This window comes from Mustela lutreola, chromosome 6, assembly GCF_030435805.1.
Source record: "Mustela lutreola isolate mMusLut2 chromosome 6, mMusLut2.pri, whole genome shotgun sequence".
Taxonomy (NCBI): domain Eukaryota; kingdom Metazoa; phylum Chordata; class Mammalia; order Carnivora; family Mustelidae; genus Mustela; species Mustela lutreola.
This window is the reverse complement of record NC_081295.1, coordinates 149,267,546-149,289,118: the sequence shown is the minus strand read 5'-3', so window position 1 is coordinate 149,289,118 and position 21,573 is coordinate 149,267,546. Positions and strand designations below refer to the sequence as shown.

The 21,573-nt window shown below is 44.9% G+C and overlaps 1 protein-coding gene across 3 annotated transcripts in view; it reads right to left on the bottom strand.

The window, feature by feature from the left end:
• RNF144B (ring finger protein 144B) overlaps window positions 1-21,573 on the bottom strand; it is a 170,630-nt gene that overhangs the window by 50,226 nt on the left and 98,831 nt on the right. For all 3 annotated transcript variants that reach the window (XM_059179433.1, XM_059179432.1, XM_059179434.1), the window contains one exon: window positions 17,242-17,442. In XM_059179433.1, coding sequence (XP_059035416.1) covers window positions 17,242-17,406 — 165 coding nt within the window. In that variant the 5' untranslated portion in view covers window positions 17,407-17,442. Of the gene's footprint in view, window positions 1-17,241; window positions 17,443-21,573 lie in introns of those variants that run through there.

The window sequence follows — 21,573 nt, the reverse complement described above, 5'->3', positions numbered from 1 at the left end:
AGAAATCAGGGAGTTTATATCAGTGGTGCTTAGTTTCACTTTAATTGCCCTCATCTGAGTCAGTCTTCTTTTTCTTTCTCTTAATAGACCCACAGGCTTGCATATCCAAGACTGCTCTTGGTCCTGTTAAAATCCAACCTAGTTACTGTCCTTGAATGGCCACTTTACAAATTTTTCTTTAAGTTTTATTTATTTATTTGAGAGAGAGAGAGTGAGGGTTAGGGGAGGGGTACGGAAGAGGGTCTTCAAGCAGACTCCTCACTGAGTGCAGAGCCTGACGCGGAGTTCGATCTCCGGACCCTACGATCATGACCTGAGCTGAAACCAAAAGCCACCCAGGTGCTCCCAAATATTCTGAGTTAGTGCCATATTCTAGCAAATTAGACTATTAAGGCAAAGATCGTAAGTCAAAGCCATAAGACCAGTTGTTTCAGAAATGTGTCAGTGCTCACAAAAGAGACAGAGGGGGCCTGTGTATTTGAAAGCACGTGATAGGGAGCAATTTATAAGTGCTTCAGCTAAAGACTGCTCTGCAAGGACCCTAGACCAGGGCAGCCCCCCATACCCTGCCCCTGGGATGGGCTGAAACTCACATCAGTGGGGTCCACCCGCAGCATTTCTGATCTAGTAGTGAGGCTCTAGACCTTGTCACATGTTCACAGCGGCTGTTGGGAGGACGACACTTACAGAGCCACTGGTCTGCAACAAAATTCCCTACACGAGAGGCCAGGGAAAGGCGGTCGACGAGAACAAGAATATCTGCCAAACTCCAATGGTCGGTGTGAAGCGTGTCTTAATGTTCTCTCATTTTCTCTTCACAGTCACTCAGAGACGGGTGCTGTCATCCTCATTCTACACTCAAGCATGAGAAAATACTGGGATCTTTACAATTTGAAAACACTACTTTTTTTCCTTCAGACGGTTCTCAATGCCATAAACTTCAAAGGTCTTCCAAGCCTAGACACCATTCCATATGAAGACAATGTGTATATACATACTACCTAGGAAAAGCAGATATGATAGCTACAAGTGTTTGTTTGTTTGTTTTTCCCCATTGCAGTAAGTAAAGGTCTCTGCGCTTTGGAATACCCAACCATTCTTCACCCTCAGCACTCAGGAATCACTTGGAAACAAGTCTTCTTGTGAACACCAGTAACTTCCACAAATGTGATGTGCTTTGGGCATGGAACAACATCAGTCTATGAACCTGGAGGTCAGGCCCTGAACACTGACCTTAGTTTCAACATCTGAATCTACACTAAGTGTGCTGGGAACTTCCAAGTGTGCAAACCAGACACCTTGAACCTCTCAGCCCTTGGTGTCCTCAAATAATGTGCCTGAACTCACACGTGGAAAGTTCACAGCACGCCGCTCAATCCCTTCGGTCTGGGGCTCCGGTCACAAGGGTGTTCAAATTCTATACACTCTGGTCTCTGCAAAACTTTTTGGATTTTTTGGGGGGCACCTGGGTGGCTCAGTCGGTTAAGACTCTGCCTTTGGCTCAGGTCATGATCGAAGGTCCTGGGATGGAGCCTCACATTGTGCTCTCTGCCCAGCGGGGGGTTTGCTTCGCCCTCTCCAGCTCCCCCTGCTTGTGTTCCCTCTCTTGCTGTGTCTCTCTCTGTCAACTAAATAAACAAAAATCTTTAAAAAAAAAAAAAAAAAAAAAAAAACTTTTTGGATTTTTTTTGATCCATTGCTCTTTACATTTTCTTTGTTCTAACTAAGCTTTTATATACATGAAAACCAGCTATCAGTCTTGCATTACATAGGCTCTTGCCAAACTTTAGAAACTAGAGGTAGAATCATAAAAATCTAATTATGGGGCTCATTCATTGTTCACACTAACAAATAAAACTAAGGGAGCACATACTACGTCCTGGGCAGTATATTACATATTTCCACAAACATTGCTCTCAACATCCAAACAACCCTATGATTCAGGAATTAAGACAATGGATCTTCAGCAAGTAACTTAATTCTGTACTGGTTGCTTTTTCTTTTTTTTGAGAGCGAGAGCGTGCATGAGAGCTGGGGTGGGGAGAAGGGAGGGGCAGAGGGAGAAGGAGAGAGAGAATCTTATGCAGGCTCCATACTCAGCATGGAGCCCAACAACCCTGAGATCATGACCTGAGCAAAAACCAAGAGTCGGATGCTTAACCCACTGTGCCATCTGGGCGCCCCTGCACTGGTCTCTTAATGTGCAAACTGGAGACTAGGAGTGAAAAGAGGGGAGAAAATTGTACTCTTGCATTTTACATATGACATGGCAGGTACTGAAAGGCCTTGCTTGTCCTTTCTTGACTTTTGTTAGTAGACGAATAAACTGAGGGTCAAAGACATTGAATAAAAACCTTCCACCCTATATCCATGTGGCTAATAACTCCCAAAGGCTTAACTGAAAGAGTCAAACCCAAAGGACATCCCTGCTGGGGGTGGGAAAAGCTCCAAAACCACTGAGGGTTTTGGTTAACACAGAGCTTATGTATTTCTGTGGAAATGAGGCACTGACTGGGTCTAGCCTAATCCCAAGAGGTGCCACGCCTCTCTGAACTCTCTACCTAACCAACCCCTGATGCACTTAAACAGTCAGAAAACGGAGCTTAAGAGTTCGCTGAATTTTCTAGTTTGTAACCTCTTTGTCTTCAACGTGTCTACATTTATTTTTTAATTTATACCTTTTGGCATTTTACTTTTTTTTAACATATAATGTATTATTAGCCCCAGGGGTACAGGTCTGTGAATCGTCAGGTTTACATACTTCATAGTTCTCAACATAGCACATACCTTCCCTAATGTCCATAACCCAATGGGTCTACATTTTTATAAGTTTCTTTTCCTACACAGTAACTTCTTAATAGGGTACATAAACCTTTTTGTGTGATAATGCATCTCTCCCCAACATTAGGACCAACCATATTCACGCAGTATGTTTTCATTCATTCCTGTCTCCAAAATACAGTATGCTTGACCCATTTTTCTAACTTGACAGTGCTATGGATACAAGGGTATTAAAATCAGCTGAAATTGTGCTAACACTGAACACACTGTATTTTTTAAAGACAGACTCAGGAGAGGAGTTTGTCTTGCTACAATTTGCTTCCTCTTGGAAAGAGGAAATGTTGATTAAACAAAAAGATATGTTCTTTCCACATCTCAGATTAGAGAACATAAAAAATTTGAAAATGTCCAGAGAGTCAAAGAAGGGGGATTTTTCCTACACATTTGGTGGGGGCTGTTGGCACAACAGTTTGGGGGGCAGGGCAATTCGGCAACAAATCAATATAGAATGCACATACCTTCTTATTAGGCAATTCCACTGCTAGAATTTTTTCTTAAATAGATACAATTTCACATTTACACAAGAACACAAATTTTTCATTTATAATAGCAAACGCCTAAAAAGGAAGGTTTGTCTACATACTCCTATGCAGAAGCGTGTCCACAATACCCTAAGTAAAATTTGTAAAAGTCAAGTTAAAGAAAAATACCTATAAAGATCCCATTTGTCTATTAAATGATGTGTATGAATATATACGCAACCCTGTGTTCACATTTTGCAACAGAGGAGGAGTCTGGAAGGCGAACTGATCGTACAGTTGATACCTTAGAAGCTTTTCTGGTTTTGTTTTGTTTTAAAACCAGCATGAGGATACCTGACATGTTTTTAAACATGTCTGTTTAAAAACAGACATGAGGCTCTGTCGTTAAGTGACTGCCTTTGGCTCAGTTCATGACCCTGGGGTCCTGGGATCAAGTCCCACTTTGGGCTCCTTACTCAGCGGGGAGCCCGCTTCTCCCTCTGCCTGCCTCTCCCCCTGCCTGTGCTCTCTGACAAATAAATAAATACAATCTTTAAAAACAAATAAAGAAAAGAAAACCAGCATGACAGCCCCTGGGCGGCTCAGTTGGTTAAGGGTCTAACTCTTGATTTCTGCTCAGGTCACGATGGCAGGATCATCGTGAGGTCGAGCCCCACACCAGGCTCCACACCAGGCACGGAACCTGCTTAGGATCCTTTCTCTCCCTCTCCCTTCCCTTCTGCTCCTCCCTCGCTCTCTCTCCCAATCAATCAATCAATAAATAAATACCCAGCACATATGACTGAGTTATTATTAAGAATAAAAACTAGTCTTTAATTTTAAAAAGGAGAGAGCAAGGAAAAATAGGGTTAAAAAGAAAGAAAATAAGCACTGAAGTTTCACTCTATTTCTAGTTACATTCTTTTCCCCTGCCCCCCGTCCAGGTACATGAAATCAGGGACTCAAACTTTGGCATTGTGGCTGAAACCAAAGTCTGGGACGGAGAGCACTGCACTCCGGGTTAGCAGTGGAAGAGAAGAGAGCAATCGGCCCTGTGCCCTTGCCTCTGTTTCATCCCTTGGGGCCTTGGTTTGCCTACTGACTTCCCGTTTCTACAGAAAAACACAGAGGAACTAAAAAGCCTGCACAGCCCGCCAGAAATGACTGCAGACTTTGCCGAAGCATGAGCACGAGCACAGGCACTAACGGCAGTGGCTCTCAGGTTCCGGCACTGTCGCTGCCCCCGACCTCAGCATTTTAGGAAAGTGGCCATCAGATGAATGACTGGCTTGGGACAGAGCGCTGAGTGGGCCTCAAAACATGAGCACACAGACTCCAACATCTGTGAGGCAAGTAAACAAGGAACTACTGTGTGATCTACGTCATGATCTTGAAAGAAGGGATATGTTTGTTTTTTTAAAGATTTTATTTATTTACTTGACAGACAGGAATCACAAGTAGGCAGAGAGGCAGAGAGAGAGAGAGAAAGGGAAAGCAGGCTCCCTGCTGAGCAGAGAGCCTGATGTGGGGCTCGATCCCAGGACCCTGAGATCATGACCGGAGCCGAAGGCAGAGGCTTTAACCCACTGAGCCACCCAGGCGCCCCAAGAAGGGATATGTTTTAATGAGCCATCCGGGCCATCACTTTATGGATGGAATGAGTTCAAGAACTTCAAAAATGCCTGAGGCTGAATCAGGTGGACGAATGCTGGCGACCGTCCTTGGGCAAGTGGGATCATTAGTGATGCCTTTCTTCTAGGGCTTCTGCCCACAGTGAACTTCCAATCAAGGATGAAATGGTTGGAGGTCAGATTGCTGGAGTGGAAGGCAATACAGATACTTGATTGGTTTTGTTTTGTTTTGTTTTTTTAAGATTTATTTATTTGAGAAAAAGTATGCACAAGCAGCGGGGTGGGGACAGAGGGAGAGGGAGAAGCAGGCGCTCTGCTGAGCAGGGAGCCTAATGCTGGGCTCCATCCTAGGTCCCTGGGATCATGACCTGAGCCAAAGGCAGACGCTTAACCAACTGAGACACCTAGGTGCCCCAAAATACAGATATTTGTGCAAAATCTATATGATTTGATTTTAATGCTGAATGCTTTCAGAGCAGAACTGATCATTTTACACTAGGGTAAGTCAATGCCATGAGGGTAAGAACCATGTTTGAGTTTTTCACCAATAAATCCCCTCAACCTAGTATTCTGCTTGTCAAAGGGCTTGTTGACTTGCAATTGTCCTGATCAGGCAATGAGACTTCATTAGGAACTGAGCCAGGAAGAAAAGAGGAAGATGCCAGAAAGAAGGAAAGACATGAGAGTGTGAGATGCGTCATGTGAGAGGCAGCAGGAGGTGATCTGGACAGACACTGCGCAACAGGACTTCAGCGTCAGCCCTGAGGAATAGGATTCAAGCAGGTGCACGTGAGAGAATGACCAGAGTGGCATTTTGACAGCAACATTTTAAGAAATCGGACGTTAACATACAAATGCACAGGAAAGGGAAATTGGGACATGAAAACACTTTTCATACTCCAGACCTCAAAATGGCAGTCTGCCATAATAAATACCACATATGTGGATGAGGAGAGTGTCCTCCAAGCTCTCATCGGCCCCCCCGTATTTGCTCCCTTCCAGACCATTCTGCACTCTGTGCCAGAGCCTTCTCCCTACCCCATTCCCAAACAGAGCCTTTCGGTGGCTCCATAATGGTCTTCAACAAGTTACACAAGCCCCTCCCCAGGCTCCCTCTCCAACGTCATGCTCAAGCACCCCCATACCTCTCACAATCCGTTCCAGGGACGTCTCTCAGTTCAGTTCCTTGGTACGCCACCCTGCCTCGGCTCTGTGCCTTAACCTGTGCCTGTTCCTCCTCCCTGTGGCTCTCTTCCTGTCCACAGGCTCACCAGCACCTCCATCAAACAACCTCGTCCTCTCCTGGTCTCAGCCACCCAGGAAACCTTCCCTGACCTCCCCAGCGCTAGTTTGGGTGGCTTCCCTCCTGCTCCCACGGCACCCTGTACGTCCCTTATCAGAGGGTCTACCTCCCACCGGAGTGAACTGGTTATGCCTATCCACACAGCACCACGGCTGGTACGTGGCCATATCAAATGGAAGAACAGAGTCAGGATTAAGATAAAAACAGACTGGGATGCCTGGGTGGCTCCGTTGGTTAAGTGTCTGCCTTTGGCTCAGGTCATGATCTCCAGGTACTGGGATCGAGTTCCACACATCGGACTCCCTGCTCAGCGGGGAGTCTGCTTCTCCCTCTGCCCCTCACCCAGCTTATGTGTGTTCTCTCTCCCTCTCAAATAAATAAATAAAATCTTAAAAAAATAATAATTTTTTTTAAAAGATGAAAACAAACTTATAGGAAATTGGAATAAAGATACAACTACAAGAGAAAAAACAGGAAAGCTCTGGTGACTCACTGGCTGGAAGGGAAAGTTCTCTCACTCTACTCCGACCTTTGCCTGCTCTCTGGTCCCAGTCTGAATGTTTGGCCAGACTATCATATTCTGATAGGTGGTTTGAAAAATTAAATTTGGCAAGGTATGCTGTGGGGGAAAAAAAGAAAAAAAAAAGAGTCTCCACAACACACCAACACAGATTGCCAACGTACCATCTTTTTATAACCTTTGTGAAAAAGAAATTAAATCCTCTTCCATATTCCAGGACTGCCCCCCTTCCCTGATACCATATGCTTTCCGAAGAGAATATAGAAACGCCCGAAGTACTTGTTCAACCCATGATCAAAGTCAAGAATGTTGTGCAAATAAAGCTCATTCCAAAAGCTTGTGTCAACGAAAGGGGTGGAGAGGTGGAGGGTGAAGTCTGATTTATTAATATCCTCACAATGGACAGAGCACTGTGGGAAAATTTTTAATGAGTAATCTTGTCCTAACAGAAAGATAAGTGTCATTCAAACAATATAGAGCTAAGTGAGTAGAATAAAATAAATCTCAACCTGTTTTGTTCTGGACAAAAGACCAGCACTAATTGGTAGAGTTTACATGGAAACAGGTTTCAAATGGATATAGAGGAAAAGACAGCCTGGGTGGCTGGATCCGTGGAACATCCTACCCTTGATTTTGGCTCAGGTCGTGATGTCAGGGTCGCGGGATCAAGCCCCAAGGCCGGCTCCCTGCTCATGGGGAGTTTGGTGGAGACTGTCTCTTTCCCTCTCCCTCTGCCCCACCCTCGGCTCTCGTGCACACTTTCTCAAATGAATAAATACATCTAAAAAAGCAAAATTTAAAATTCTGTAATTGGACAGCCAGTGTCATGGTAGGTCCCATTCCTGGAGGTTGTCAGGCAAAATCTCAACGATCACAGTAAAATTAGTAGAGACCTATGTCCCTACTATGCTTGCGGCATTCCAGGCACTGGATTAAAAGCTTTATCCAGATTGTCTATCGCAATCTTCTCTATAACCTTAGATGATTTATTATCATCCCTACATTCTATAAAAGAAAATGAAGCTGGGGTATCTGGGTGGCTCAGTCATTAAGGGTCTGCCTTCAAATCAGGTCATGATCCCGGGGTTCTGGGATGGAGCCCCACATCAAGCTCCTTGCTCAGCGGGAAGCCTGCTTCCGCTCTCCTACTCCCCCTGTTGGTGTTCCTGCTCTTGCTGTCTAGCTCTCTGCGTCAAATAAAAAGATAAAATCTTTAAAAGAGATAGAAAGAAAGAAAGAAAGAAAGAAAGGAAGGAAGGAAGGAAGAAAATGAAGCCTTAGACTACCCAAACACATGAGCGGTTACCATTTACTGGTTATGCCACTACCACCTCTGGTCTAGATTGTTCTATTTATCTTCTAACTAGTCTCTCTGCCTTCATCCTTGTCCCTCTAGTTGTGTCTCTGTGCAGCAGCCAGGGTGACCGTGATGGTTAATTTTATGTGTCAACCTGACCAGACCACGGGATACTCAGCTATTTGGGTACAACATTATTTCTAGGTAGATCTACGAGGGTGTTTCCGGATGAGGCTGGGGTGTCGATGGTAGACAGAGGAAAGCAGGCTGCCTCCCCACACGGGTGAGCCTCACCCAATCAGCTGAGGGACTGAACGGAACTACCAGGCAGCGAGTGGAAGGGAGAATTCACTCTCTCTGCCTGACCCCACGAGCTATGACGCTGGTCTTCTCCTGCTCGCAGACTGGAACGTACACCAGTGGTTCTCCTGAGGCAAGTCTCTAACCTGTAGGCAGGAGATCAGGAGACTTCACTTCCATAACTGCATGAGTGAGTTCTTTTTAATAAATCTCTTAATATATACACATATGTGTCTGTATCTCTCGCTGGAGCTACATATATCTATCTTCAATGGATTTGTTTCTCTGAATAATCCTTATTAACACAGTGATCCCTGTAAAACATGGTTAAATCAGGTGCCAGGGTGGCTCAGTCAGTTAAGCCTCTGCCTTTGGCTCAGGTCATGATCTCAGGGTCCTGGGATCGAGCCCCGCATGGGGCTCCCTGCTCAGTGGGGAGCCTGCTTCTTCCTCTCCCTCTGCCCCTCCTCCTGTTTGCCATACCTGAACACCAAGCACAATCCCAGTTTTGGACAGACCTCTACACTGCTCCCCTCTGCCAAAAACCCTATTTTGCCAGCCTGTTTCCCCCGTCCTCCAGGTCTCTGCCCAAGTAATCCGTTATCAGCCAGGCTTCCCTGCCCACCCAACCCCGCCCCTACAGCACTCGCGGTCCCCCTCACCCTGCTCTGTTTTAACTCAGAGCCTCTATCATCCTCTGACTTCCATATTTGCTTGTCAGTATCTGAGCTCTGCATTACGGGGTGAAGCTATCTGAAAACCGGGCTTTGATCCCACCTATACACGGCACCCATCCCAACTATACAGGGCACAATCAGTATTTCTGTAGACGTGGACAAAGCCCGAGCAACCAGATCTGAGATGCAGTCTCACAGACACCGAACCAGACCGGCATCCAGAAGGAGGAGCCGCGGCAGTCACTCGGCCGCAAAGTGTGGTCTCCTTTCGCTGCTCTTTCCTCTTGCTCCATTTACCACTTGCCTTGCATAAGTGAGCAGCGGGCGATAAAGCGCGGATGAGATCCTGGTCCTCAAAGCCAACTCCTCCCTGAGTCATCCCTACTCCGTTCCTCATGCCGCCGCAGTCTGCTCCCACTTCTCAGATACTATCTGTCCCCAGCAGCTCCCTCGGTGGTGGGAAAATATAGTACCGCAATTTGCATTTCAAATCAGGGACTTGCCTGGTAAAAACAAAGTCATCACAGCTCCACCATGGGAACTCTTGAGTTTAAGCAGTGAGAATTCTGAAGTCATTTACGAACAGTGACAGATAAACCCTCTGAAGCCCTGACAATGAAGAATTCACTTGACCCCTACGACGAACCTCACCCACCAGTGTATTTTAGTACCAGAAACCAACAGAATAAGGGAGGGCTTTAAACTGGCCACAGTGACTTCTGTCCATTCCACAGGACTGGAATACAGGGCAATGCAAAGAACTGGGGAAACTTGAAAGCTTCAGGAAAGGCTGGCAGGTCACCACCAGAGGAGGGGACAAAAAAATTCTGTGACCTTGCTGGCCTGGGATGCCTCATGCTTTTTTGCAGTTCCAGAAAGGTCCCAATAAAAAAATACTTAAAATGATCCTAGACTATACACATCAAACCAACCAGTTATTCTATTACTATATGCTTGTGGGGCGGTATGCTTCTAATTAAATAGTAGCTTGAGACACTTTCATCTGATCTCTTACATGCACCAGAAATGTGCTGATTTAGTCACAGTTATGATTTTTCTAAGGTTTTATTTTTATCATTTTTTATTTTTATTATTTATTTTTATATATTTTTATTATATATTTATTTTATTATTTATTATTTTATTATCTTTTTATTTTTTATTATTTTTTAAAGATTTTATTTATTTATTTGACAGAGAGAGAGAACACAAGTAGGCAGAGAGGCAGGCAGAGAGAGGGAGGGGGAAGCAGGCTCCCCACTGAACAGAGAGCCTGATGCGGGGCTGGATCCCAGGACCCAGAGATCATGACCTGAGCTGAAGGCAGAGGCTTAACCCACTGAGCCACCCAGGTGCCCCCATTTTTATTTTAATTCTGGTATCAGTCCGCACAGTGTTGCATTAGTTTCAGGTGTACAGTGACTCACACCATGTATGACTCAGTGCTCACTGTGCGATGCTCCCTCCTTCATCTCCTTTATTTTACTCTTCCCTCACTCCCCTCTCCTCTGGTCACCATCTGTTCTCCAGAGTTTAAGATTTGGTGTTTATTTGTTTGGTTGGGGTGTTCGTTTATTTGTTTGTTTTAGGTTCGTCTCTTTTCTTCCTTGGTTCATGGGTTTTGTTTCTTAAATTCCACATATGAGTAAAATCACAGGGTATCTGTCTTTCTCCCACCGACTTATTTCACTTACCCTAATACTCTCTAGCTCCATCCATGTTGTTGCCAACGGCCAGACTTCAGTTTTTTACAGCTGAGTGTTCCATTGTATAGATACGTCCATACACCGCATTTCCTTTACCCGTTCATCTACCAGTGGACACCGGACTGCTTCCATAGTTTGGCTATTGTAAATAACACCTCAATAAACATAGGGTCCATATCCTTTTAACTTAGTGTTTTCCTATTCTTTGGGTAAGTACTCTCTTCTATTCACTTTTAGAGCTGTTGTTTTTCCTCTAAGTCCAACTTCTACCTCTTGAGCTGAAGCACCCACCCATCAGCCAATCTTAGGACAAATCCAACGGAGAAACCTCCTTCTCTATCCTCACGGCGAGCCCCTGGGTGTCTCAGAACAGGAGGAAGGCTGAAATCACCTATGTTACCATCTTTTTACAAAAGGCTAATGAGGAAGGCAGTCAAGTCTTCACAGGATTTCCTTTCTTTAAAACAGTTCCTGAAACACAGAACAGCTCAGCCTACTGAGGGAACTTCGGAAAGAAAGCTAGGGACTGCCCTGGGGGTCCCACCTGATGCCCCCCACCACAGTCTGAGACCGCCATGATCCTCCCCTACCTCCCTCTGCCCTCCAGGTCAGGACACCAAGGTTCAGAGAAGCCAAAGATCTGGCCTGAATTCAGTCATACTCATGGACAGTGGTGAAGCCTAACCTGAGCCAGGGTCTCCCTCCCTCAAAGTCTGCGCGGTTCACCACGGGAAAGGAAACATGGAAGTGGCAGTAGAAAGACAACATTCCTGCCGAAATCCTACTACAGATACCAGTTAGAATCCAGGAGAGAACCGCCACGGGTTCTCAGCTTCATCTGAAAGTTAATCAGTCCATGTGGGCACACATGTGAGCACAAGTAACACACACACACATACACACACACACACACACATGCACCAGCGCACGCACACACGGCAACTCTTTCCAAACTGTAAACCTCTCCCAGGCTGTATGTGGGCTTTTCTTAAAGGTCACTCGACAGGCCCCAAGGAAAAGAAGGGCTTGGTCTAAAAAGTTTTATATTTCCTCTCACTTTTTTAAACATTGGAAAATCCATTTGGCTCAGAGAAATGAATAGTAAAAGGAGTTCTAACTACTTGGAGCCAACAAAATGTAATGGAAAAAAGGCAAGAATATGGCTGGACGTTATTTTCTTTTTGCTCGGCACATCCTGTCTGTAATCTGAAAGGTAAATAGACCATGCCCAACATACCGACTCTTTTCAGGTGAAATTATCTAGGTTAGAAAAACAAGCAACTGTGTTTCCATTATTCTTTAATTCGTGGCGGACAGAAACAGCTTCCAAAATAAATCAGGGAGGCAAAAGTGGCTCACCAGGGAGCAAACCCACACCTTTTCCCTCCTTTTGATAACTGACTCTTGTGAGTCTTTTTTCTTCCTCTTGAATTATAACGGTGTGGTATTATCTGAAAGAGTACGGTGCAAATGCCAGAAAAGGAAATTCTGAATTTTCATAGGTTGGGTTATTTAAATCCACAGGAGAGAGGGAGCGAGAGAGGAGAGAGAGCTTCTGCAGATCATTAGTTAGCAGACTAACATCCCTGAGACATTTACGCTTCAAGTGCAAGAACAAGTAATTTTGCAACACCTCTCTCCAGAACCCCAAAATACCAACTTCTTTGGCTCCATAATGCACCTCATGATCTACGAGATCAGTCATGCTTGCGACAGCTGTGCCCACTTCCGTCCTGCATGGACTCCCTTGCTTGACACTACACTTTCTTCCATATATTAAAGCCAAGCAAACAGTCTAGCAGAAACCACCCTCCAAGACAGAACTCTCGAAGTTTCCTTTACCAAGAAACCAGCTATACTGATAGGCTATCTGAAGTAACACGCATTACAGTCTGCTCTCTGGACGTCATTACATCAAGAATTACCTACATGGCAATGACTTAAAGCAGCATTTGCCAGCGCACAAATTGTGGGCAAGTTAATAGGTGTTCCACTAAAAAGGTGGTGTGGTCAAATGGAAACGCCTCCTCAGGAGAAGTGAAACAGGATCCCCCCCCCTTTTTTTTTTAAGATTTTATTTATTTATTTGACAGGCAGAGATCACAAGTAGGCAGAGATGCAGGTAGAGAGGAGGAAGCAGGCTCCCCGCTGAGCAGAGAGCCTGATGTGCTGCTCGATCCCAGGACCCTGAGATCATGACCTGAGCTGAAGGCAGAGGCTTTAACCCACTGAGCCACCCAGGCGCCCCGCTTTTCTTTTAACCGAAAGATTTCACAGACCTTCTCGCGTGCCTTACGTCCCTTCCAAGAAGAGGAAGAGAGAACATACCAGTTTCCGAGCTAATCTGGGCTTGGAACACTCTATCCAAGGATCACCTCTGTTCCACAGAGCTGGAGCGCCACAGAGCACACAAGGGGTGGGGGCACCTCCTTAAAGGCCAGATATCCCTAAAGATAGGGACCCCATCCAATGGTTCGTCAGACACACCACATCTATCCGTGCTGCTTTCCCAGGGCACACTGATGTTGGAAACAGAAAGAATTTAAGCTCACGGCAACCTGGTCAGGGATCATTCTTAGGGAAAACAGGACAAGGGTAAAAGATATAAAAAGCTTTATTAAATCTATGAACGTATACGGGATCCAGCAAGAGGACCAATCTATTTGGTCAGCCTCCTAATGAGGAGGGGAAGGAGAACAGTCCCAGCAAAACGATTTTAAAGACACATCTTGCCCAAGATGTCCTTCCAAGCCGATAATCAGGAGATGTCATCCAGTCATATGTAAAGCTGGAAATTACTAGCAGATGCCTATTTTAAAATGTCACAAGGGGTCCCTGGGTGGCTCAGTCGGGTATTCATCTGCCTTTGGCTCAGGGCATGGGATGGAGCCCCCAAGTTGGGCTCCCTGCCCAGCAGGGAGTCGGCTTCTCCCTTCCCTCTGCCCCTCCCCCCTGCTCATGCTGTCTGTGTGTGTGTGTCACATAATAAATAAATACTAATATATAAAATCTTCAAATAAATATATAAAATCTTCAAAAAGCAAAGTCACAAATTTCTTTTCAGCCTTGAAAACACAAAACACACTTGGTATCTTTAATATCAATATTTAATATCTAGTATTTAAGTGCAAACTAAAATCTGGGGGATCAGACTCATCCTCTAAGAGCTTTTTAAAAGAAGAAATGAAAGGTCTAAACGATAAAAAGTTAGAGTAGTATTTCAGGTGAGCCTGATGTCAACTGCAAATTTATAGACACCAATGTAATCCAGTACATGCAGGTTACTAGTTTGGTAGATCATAGGGAATGGGGTACAGGAAGCCAGGGAAGGTTAATGTTTATAGGTGCAGAAAGTTCCAGACTTGGAGGGATATCAAAAACGCCAAGCCATTTGACTTTCTGGTTTGAGCACTCACTCCCCAGCAATGAGGAAGTAGGGTCACAGATGACAGAATAATCCAATTGTCCTAACTCCTACCGTCCAATTGCCAAAGGAGAACCGAGAAGCTGTCGTGTCATTTTTAACCGGGAACTGAGAGCTCTTGCAACCGTAACTGTGATGCGATCAGATACCTCGTCCCCACACGTGCAGGCACTCATGCCCAAACTGGAACCCTGAACTGCTGAGTCTCGTCGCAAAAACTCAATTCCAGATCCTGCCTCTTCAACGTCAGTCACCCTGAGACAAAAATTTCCATCCTGCCTTGACCCAAACGTTGCCTCTGACTCATTTGTTTCAAGGATTAGGCAAGGGTCCGAAACACAGGTGCGAAAGTCAGAGAAACAACCCCTCAGAACACAGCCGTCGGCAGCAAAGCGAGTCCAGAGGAAACTGAAGCCACCCCTGGAGGACAAGGTCACTTCCTTAAGCAACACAGGCCGAGGAGAAGAGGAAAAGCCAGCACAGATGTTCCTGAGGCCTCGTCCTGACAGCCTAATGGAAATGCAATACCCCCAACCCTGCACTCCAGCTCCCTCGGCCGGCCTAACGCCTTCCCGCAGGCCCATGACCCCATCCTGTAGAACTCGCTCGTTTATTATGTTTACAGTTTATTGTGCAACTGCCTTTAAGAGAATGTAAGCTCCTAAGAGCAAGGATCTCTGCTGGGCTTTGTTTCTTAAACTGGTAAGTCCCAGTGCCTAGAATAGTTCCTGTCCTTGCTGTCATCTTTGGATGGGAAACCTAAAGGAAGGATTTTAATCTCTTTCTTCCTTTTTACCCTAGAATCATTCCAAGGCTTCTCCCCACCCGAATTCTCAATCCGCCCCCCAATTTTTAATTGATATACACGAGCTTGAGAACACGTCGCATTGATCAACTGAACTAAGCGAAAGAGAGAGAGCAAAATTTATTTCACCTTAACTTATTATGTGCTTTTTTACCCCCAAGGATATGCTTAGTAAACATGCCCATTGATAAATGATTCTACTTCCTTAACAATTCCTTTCTTCTTACTTCCCTTGATACAAGCGCTGGTCACTGTAACTGAGCAATTCAATCTTCTTCTCAAGTCAGGACACTAAACCCACATTTGTCTGGTGATTATTATACCTTGGTATAATAAACATTAACAGTCTGCCGCTACAAGGCCCACCAAAGCAAAGATAAATCATAGATATTGTAACTCGGGCATCAGGCCTCTGCCAGTCCGAGACAGCAGCACGAGTCCTGGACGGGTCTTACCCATCCTCGGTTTAAAAGTGCAGTTGAGGGGCACCTGGGTGGCTCAGTGGGTCAAAGCCTCTGCCTTCGGCTCGGGTCATGGTCTCAGGGTCCTGGGATCAAGCCACGCATCGGGCTCTCTGCTGGGCGGGGAGCCTGCTTCCCCCTCTCTCTCTGCCTGCCTCTCTGCCTACTTGTGATCTCTGTCTGTCAAATAAATAAGTAAATAAAACCCTTAAAAAAAAAAAAAGTGCAGTTGATTCAAACACAAACAGGAGAGAGGCAGGTAACATCAGCAGAGGAGGGCGTCTGGGTGGCTCAGTCGGTGGAGCATTCGACTCTTGGTTTTGGTGCCAGTCATGATCTCATGGGTCACGGCATTGAGCCCTGTGTTGGGCTCTGTGCTGGGCATGGGGTCTGCTTGGAGTTTTCTCCCCCTGTCTTTCTCCCCACTCATGTGCTTGCTTGCACGCGCGGTCTCTCTCTCTTTAAAATAAATAAAAATAAATTTTTAAAAAATACATATAGAGAGAGATACGAATTGATGATTATGATTGATATATATATTAACCGAGGAAAGCTCATCAACACAGGCCCAGAGTAGCTATATCGTACCACTTTTTCATTTTCTCATGAAATTTCCCAGTTGGGGATGCAAACAAAAATGTGTTGAGCCAGGCGCCTGGGTGGCTCAGTGGGTTAAGCCGCTGCCTTCGGCTCAGGTCATGATCTCAGGGTCCTGGGATCGAGTCCCGCATCGGGCTCTCTGCTCAGCAGGGAGCCTGTTTACTCCTCTCTCTCTCTCTGCCTGCCTCTCTGCCTACTTGTGATCTCTCTCTGTCAAATAAATAAAATCTTTAAAAAAAAAAAAAATGTGTTGAGCCCAGACGTGGTCCACAATCATCAGTTTGCAAATTCTGCTTAAAGCCTCAGCTCAGAGATCACTGCCCCCAGGATGTCCCTCTGTCCCCCACATGCATGAGACATTCCTCTGGTAGGTCGAGCTTCCCTGGATTCCACTAAACATAAATGCTCCTTCCATGTGTCCCTCTTCCCTGCGGGAACCATCTCCTTCACCGCTATGTTCCCAACATCCCACTGCATCCCCGGCACACAGGAGGAGCCCAAGAGATGTTTAATAAATGAAAATTTGAATAAGACCACCTGCATTCACGCTTCTAGCAGCCACTGTGAATCCGTCATTCTGTCTCCCATCTTCACGCCTTAACCAACTAACCTTCAGGGATCCTTGCGATCAGGTCACAGACATTGATACCAAGTGTCAGAGTAAAAGAAACAAGCCCACCCCTGGAGATCTACAGGCTTCTCCTGTTCATGACACATAAGCACCATCCGACATATTGTGAAAATAGGGGGAGAAAAAAGAATCTCACTTTGTCATAACAAAGTAAAAGAATTAGATCTCATGGGCTTTGGAGGAGATGAGCAAGTCTACCAAAGAAAATTCAGGAATTTGCTACCTGCTTTCTCCATCGCTCAAAATAACTGGCGAACGCCTTTCAGACGGTAGTTAACTAAGACCTTTTAGGAATATTTCTGTTTTGTTCCTGGCCTCGTCCTTTAGGAATAGATTCTGCTTCTTTAACCAATAATTACATTTCACACATATATTATCCTCTGCCTCCAAACCAGGAAATCTCAGACCTACCATTCAGACAGTACTTGGAGACTGACCCAAAGGTGGAAGAGCTCTCCCACACAGGGGCCTGTTGTCGCAAACCCCGGCGTCCCAGAAAGCCATGGAAGCCGACCCTGTTCTTTCACGGTCCTCCCCTTCCGTATTTTCCCACGCCCGTGATGAAAGCATCAGGGAAGACTTACCGCTGTGCAGAAGAGGCAGCGGCATTCCCGGAGTGTGGTCATCTTGTCCAAGGACTGTTCGCAGAGGCACAGCTTGCAAGTGACAAGGGGGGCTGGAGCCAGCTCTCCTGCCGCCGGATTTTCGGTGGTCATGGTGAGGTACTGGGTCCTCCCACCGGAGCCCATCAGCCTCTCCTCCCCAGTCTCCAGGCTCCTCAATCCCTACAGGAAGGTCCAAGGCAGAAAATACTTTATTCATTCATACAGCGGTTGTTTAGGCAACACATCTGAGCTCCTCCACGGCAAACCTTCCCCTCCCACACCATCTAGGCGCACGGCAGAGGCAATTCTGAGAACCGTGGGCTCCAGGACTTGCCACCTTAACAAGGTGTTCCTGGCGTCCTGACATTTCCAGGGACCTCTCCATCCTGCCTCCTCTCATGTAAATTACAGGATGAGAAGACCACAAGGAACACACATCCCGTTTAGGAGTTGCATGGCTACAATCCTACAGATTAAGAAGACAGACACTTAAAAATGGGATGTCACTCAAAAAAGTTACACAAAGAATTACCATATGATCCAACAATTCTACTTCTCGGTATACGCCCTAGAGAACGGAAACCGGGATGCATAGAGATCCTTGCACACCAAGAACCCTAGCACCACTGTTCACAACAGTCAAAAGGTGGAAACCATGGAAATGCCCATCAAGACATGCGCAGATACACAAAGGGTGATAGAAACATTCAATGGAATGTTATTCAGCCTTAAAAGGGAATGAGACTCTGACACACGCTACAATATGGAAGGACCTTGAAGACATCGCGCTGAGTGAAATAAGCCAGACCTGAAAGGGCAGATACTGTGTGATGCCATCAATGTGAGGCACCCAGGAAGTCAAATTCACAGAGACCGAAAGCAGAAAGGTGCGACTTGGCGGGGAGGGGTGGGGGTGGACAGTTACCATTTCATGGGTACAGAGTTTCTGTCTGGAATGATGACAAAGTTCTACAAATGGATAGTGTGAAGGTTGCACAAGACTATGAGTGTGCTTCGTGCCACCGAATGAGACACTTAAAATGATTGAAATGGTAAATTTTATGTTATGTCTATTTTATACCAATACATCCCCCCCGACAGGGCATCAATGTTAATTGTGTTCTTTCACATTTGTCATTTCACTTCAACTTCTGCAACCATGAGGATTATTTTATAGGTGAACTGAGGTCCTGAGAAGTTAAATAATCTGCCACAGCTCTCAGAGCTTGGATAGAGCAGAGCAAAATTCAAACCTCCACCTTCTGAGACCGAGCCCAGTGCCTGGTCCATTACCCCAGAGCTGCCTCGCAAGTGGATATTTCATGGAGGGGTTGGAACGGGGAGAGAGAGAAGGAAGAAGGGGTAAGGAAAGGAGGGGAGGGACAGAGAGAGAGAAAGAGACAAAAAGCCCATGACTACAAGTACCATTAGGTCACTGAAACTACCCAGAGCAAAATCTATCTCCAAACATGGATGACTATGATGAAAAATAAAAAGTAGAACAGAAACCCTTCCATGATCTTTAAAAGAGGTAAAATAATTGTGAAAATACTCTATAGTTGGATCATATCAGGAAGCCCCATGTTCTAATTAAAGAGAAGCAAAGTCCAACAGTTCTTACTATTTCATTTTTTTTTTAAAGATTTATTTATTTATTTGACAGACAGAAATCACAATTAGGCAGAGAGGCAGGCAGAGAGAGAGGAGGAAGTAGGCTCCCTGCTGAGCAGAGAGCCCAATGCAGGACTCGATCCCAGGACCCTGAGATCATGACCTGAGTCGAAGGCAGAGGCGTTAACGCACTGAGCCACCCAGGCGTCCCAGTTCTTACTATTTTAAAAGACTATGGCCAATTCTAAGAAATTTGACCACAAAAATCATTGTAAACAGCCTCTCCCCCTACGAGAACCACACTCTTTTTGTCCCAATTTTTGAGCAAAAGAAATGATACGTTCAGGATTTGTTACAGAGCCCCACAGTGGCTTATGTCTCAACATATAGGTTCAAAAGTACAAAAATAAGGGAGAGAAAACAAAATTGGATGAGATGGAAGGGGGAAAAAAATCTATGAGATCTAACTGCACTATCTTAACGTCACACCAGAAAGAATCAATAGTTACTGACTCTAGTAACCTGAAATACTCAAGGTTTTTCACCTATGCCTTGAGTAGTAGTAGACTAGATTAAAAATAAATTTGAATAGAAAAATAATCAATGATCAGCATCCATAATATTTTGGAAAGGCTCAATAAGGTCTGAGACATGGTGTTCTTATTTGATTAACTATTAATGAGCTATCATCCAAGAGCAAATCAACATGCCTATCAAATACAGTATTTTGAAGTTAAGAAAAAAATCTCACTTTAAGGTCAATTAGGAGTAAAAATGAGTGATTCTGCCTCTCTCCTCTTCCTAGTTTATGCACAGACAACTACCACCTGTCTGTTTCTGCAAGACATCAAAATGGGGATATTATCAATCTCCCCCAACTGCGGTCTTCACATTTCTATTTTCCCCAACACAGCGCATACAGCATATTCTGACTATCTTTGCCCCCCAAAAAAAGAAATCCCAAGTCAAACATCAAGAAGAAACATAGCCAGTACACGTCTCATGACGAGCACTGAGTAATGCATAGAATTGTTGAATTACTATAGTGTACACCTGAAACTAATATAACACTGCATTTTAACTGCACTGGAATTAAAATGATAAAACTTAATACAATTTTAGAAGAAGACGGACAGGGGGAGGGGGAAGAAGAAGGAGGAAGAGAGAAGGAGGAGGAGGAGGAAGAAAGTAGCCAGTAATGCTTCCTGAGTCGGGAAGACGGGAATGACACAGGCCCAGCCACCCAACACCACAAATGTCAATTACACGAAGAGCCCATCCAGAGGAAGTGGTTATGAATAGATAAATCCTGTTGTTCTAACCTAGCAGGAGATCTAGGTATTCTTCAACAAAGTCAATTATTTCTTACAGTCTCAACCTATATTATTTTTTATTTTTTAAAATTTTTAATGTAATCTCTACTCCCAGTGTGAGGTTCGAACTCATGACCCCAAGACCAAGAGTTGCATGCTACCTACCAAGGCTATCTACCAAGCCAGCCAGGTGCCTCCATCTTATTTTTTTAGAAAGAGACATAGGACCCTTGAGAAATGAAGACATAATTGACTACTTCTTAGATTATCTCTCAGAAGTAGTCTTTTGAAGGCAGAACTGGAAATTGTGTTCACTGTGGACACCTAAAACATAATTTTATCTCTCGTCATAGACACATTAAGTGTTCGTTCCTTCCTTTGTGGTTACAAATCAAAGTTATAAAAATATAAAAATATCACCTCCCAAAGTTTCCTCCTGCCCCCTTTATGTGTCATTACTTGTGTGCATGTATTTACGGTAAGAGCACTTCACAGAAGATCTACCCTCCTAGCAAATGTTTTAGTATACAACATAGCATTGTTAAATAAAGGCATTACGCTGTTCCCCAGGCATATATTTATCTTCTAACTCATCAAATTGTCTACGTTAAGTATGTACATCTTCTTGTCTGCCAATCATACTTCAATAAAGTGATTTAATATATATGCAACTGTTTAAAGTATATTTTATATATGAAAATATTTTTGTGACAAAAGCCTTTTCCAAAGCAGAAACTTGTCTTGTTAAAACAACAACAACAAAAATTCCAAGCATTCCAAACAAGGCGGTGCTTGTAACTGAGACAGAGGAACGGGGTCACATATTTCACCTCTCTGAGATAAGAGCAATCCAAAATGATTCTTCAAAAAGAACTGATTTATTTTTCCGCACACCATAAACGCCAATTCCATTCAAACACATGAAGCCATGGAATTTTACAGAAACAGCATCTTAAGTAAACTGCCACCAGAGCAAGGAGAGGAGGTGGACTGGTGCTGGTGGAAGCAGTCCTGGGAGCACTGGGCCGGGTCCCCGGGACCGTTCCCTCCAGGCACCACCCCGGAAGCTGAAGGCGCGTTGCCAGGCACAGTTGGAAAACCAGCTTCTTGGTTTTTCACTCTGGGCAAAATCAATAATGAAAGTTTTAAAAGTGAATGACACACAGGGAGTGCTTTATAAAGAAAAAAGAGCATCAGACGAGAAATCCTTTCCTAGGGGTGCCTGGGTGGCTCCATTAGTTAAGCATCTGCCTTCGGCTCAGGTCATGATCCCAGGGTCTGTCAGGCTCCCAGCTCAGTGGGGAGTCTGCTTCTCCCTTTGCCTGCTGCTCCCCTGCTTGTGCCTCTCTTTCATGCTCTCCCTCTCTGACAAATAAATATTAAAAAA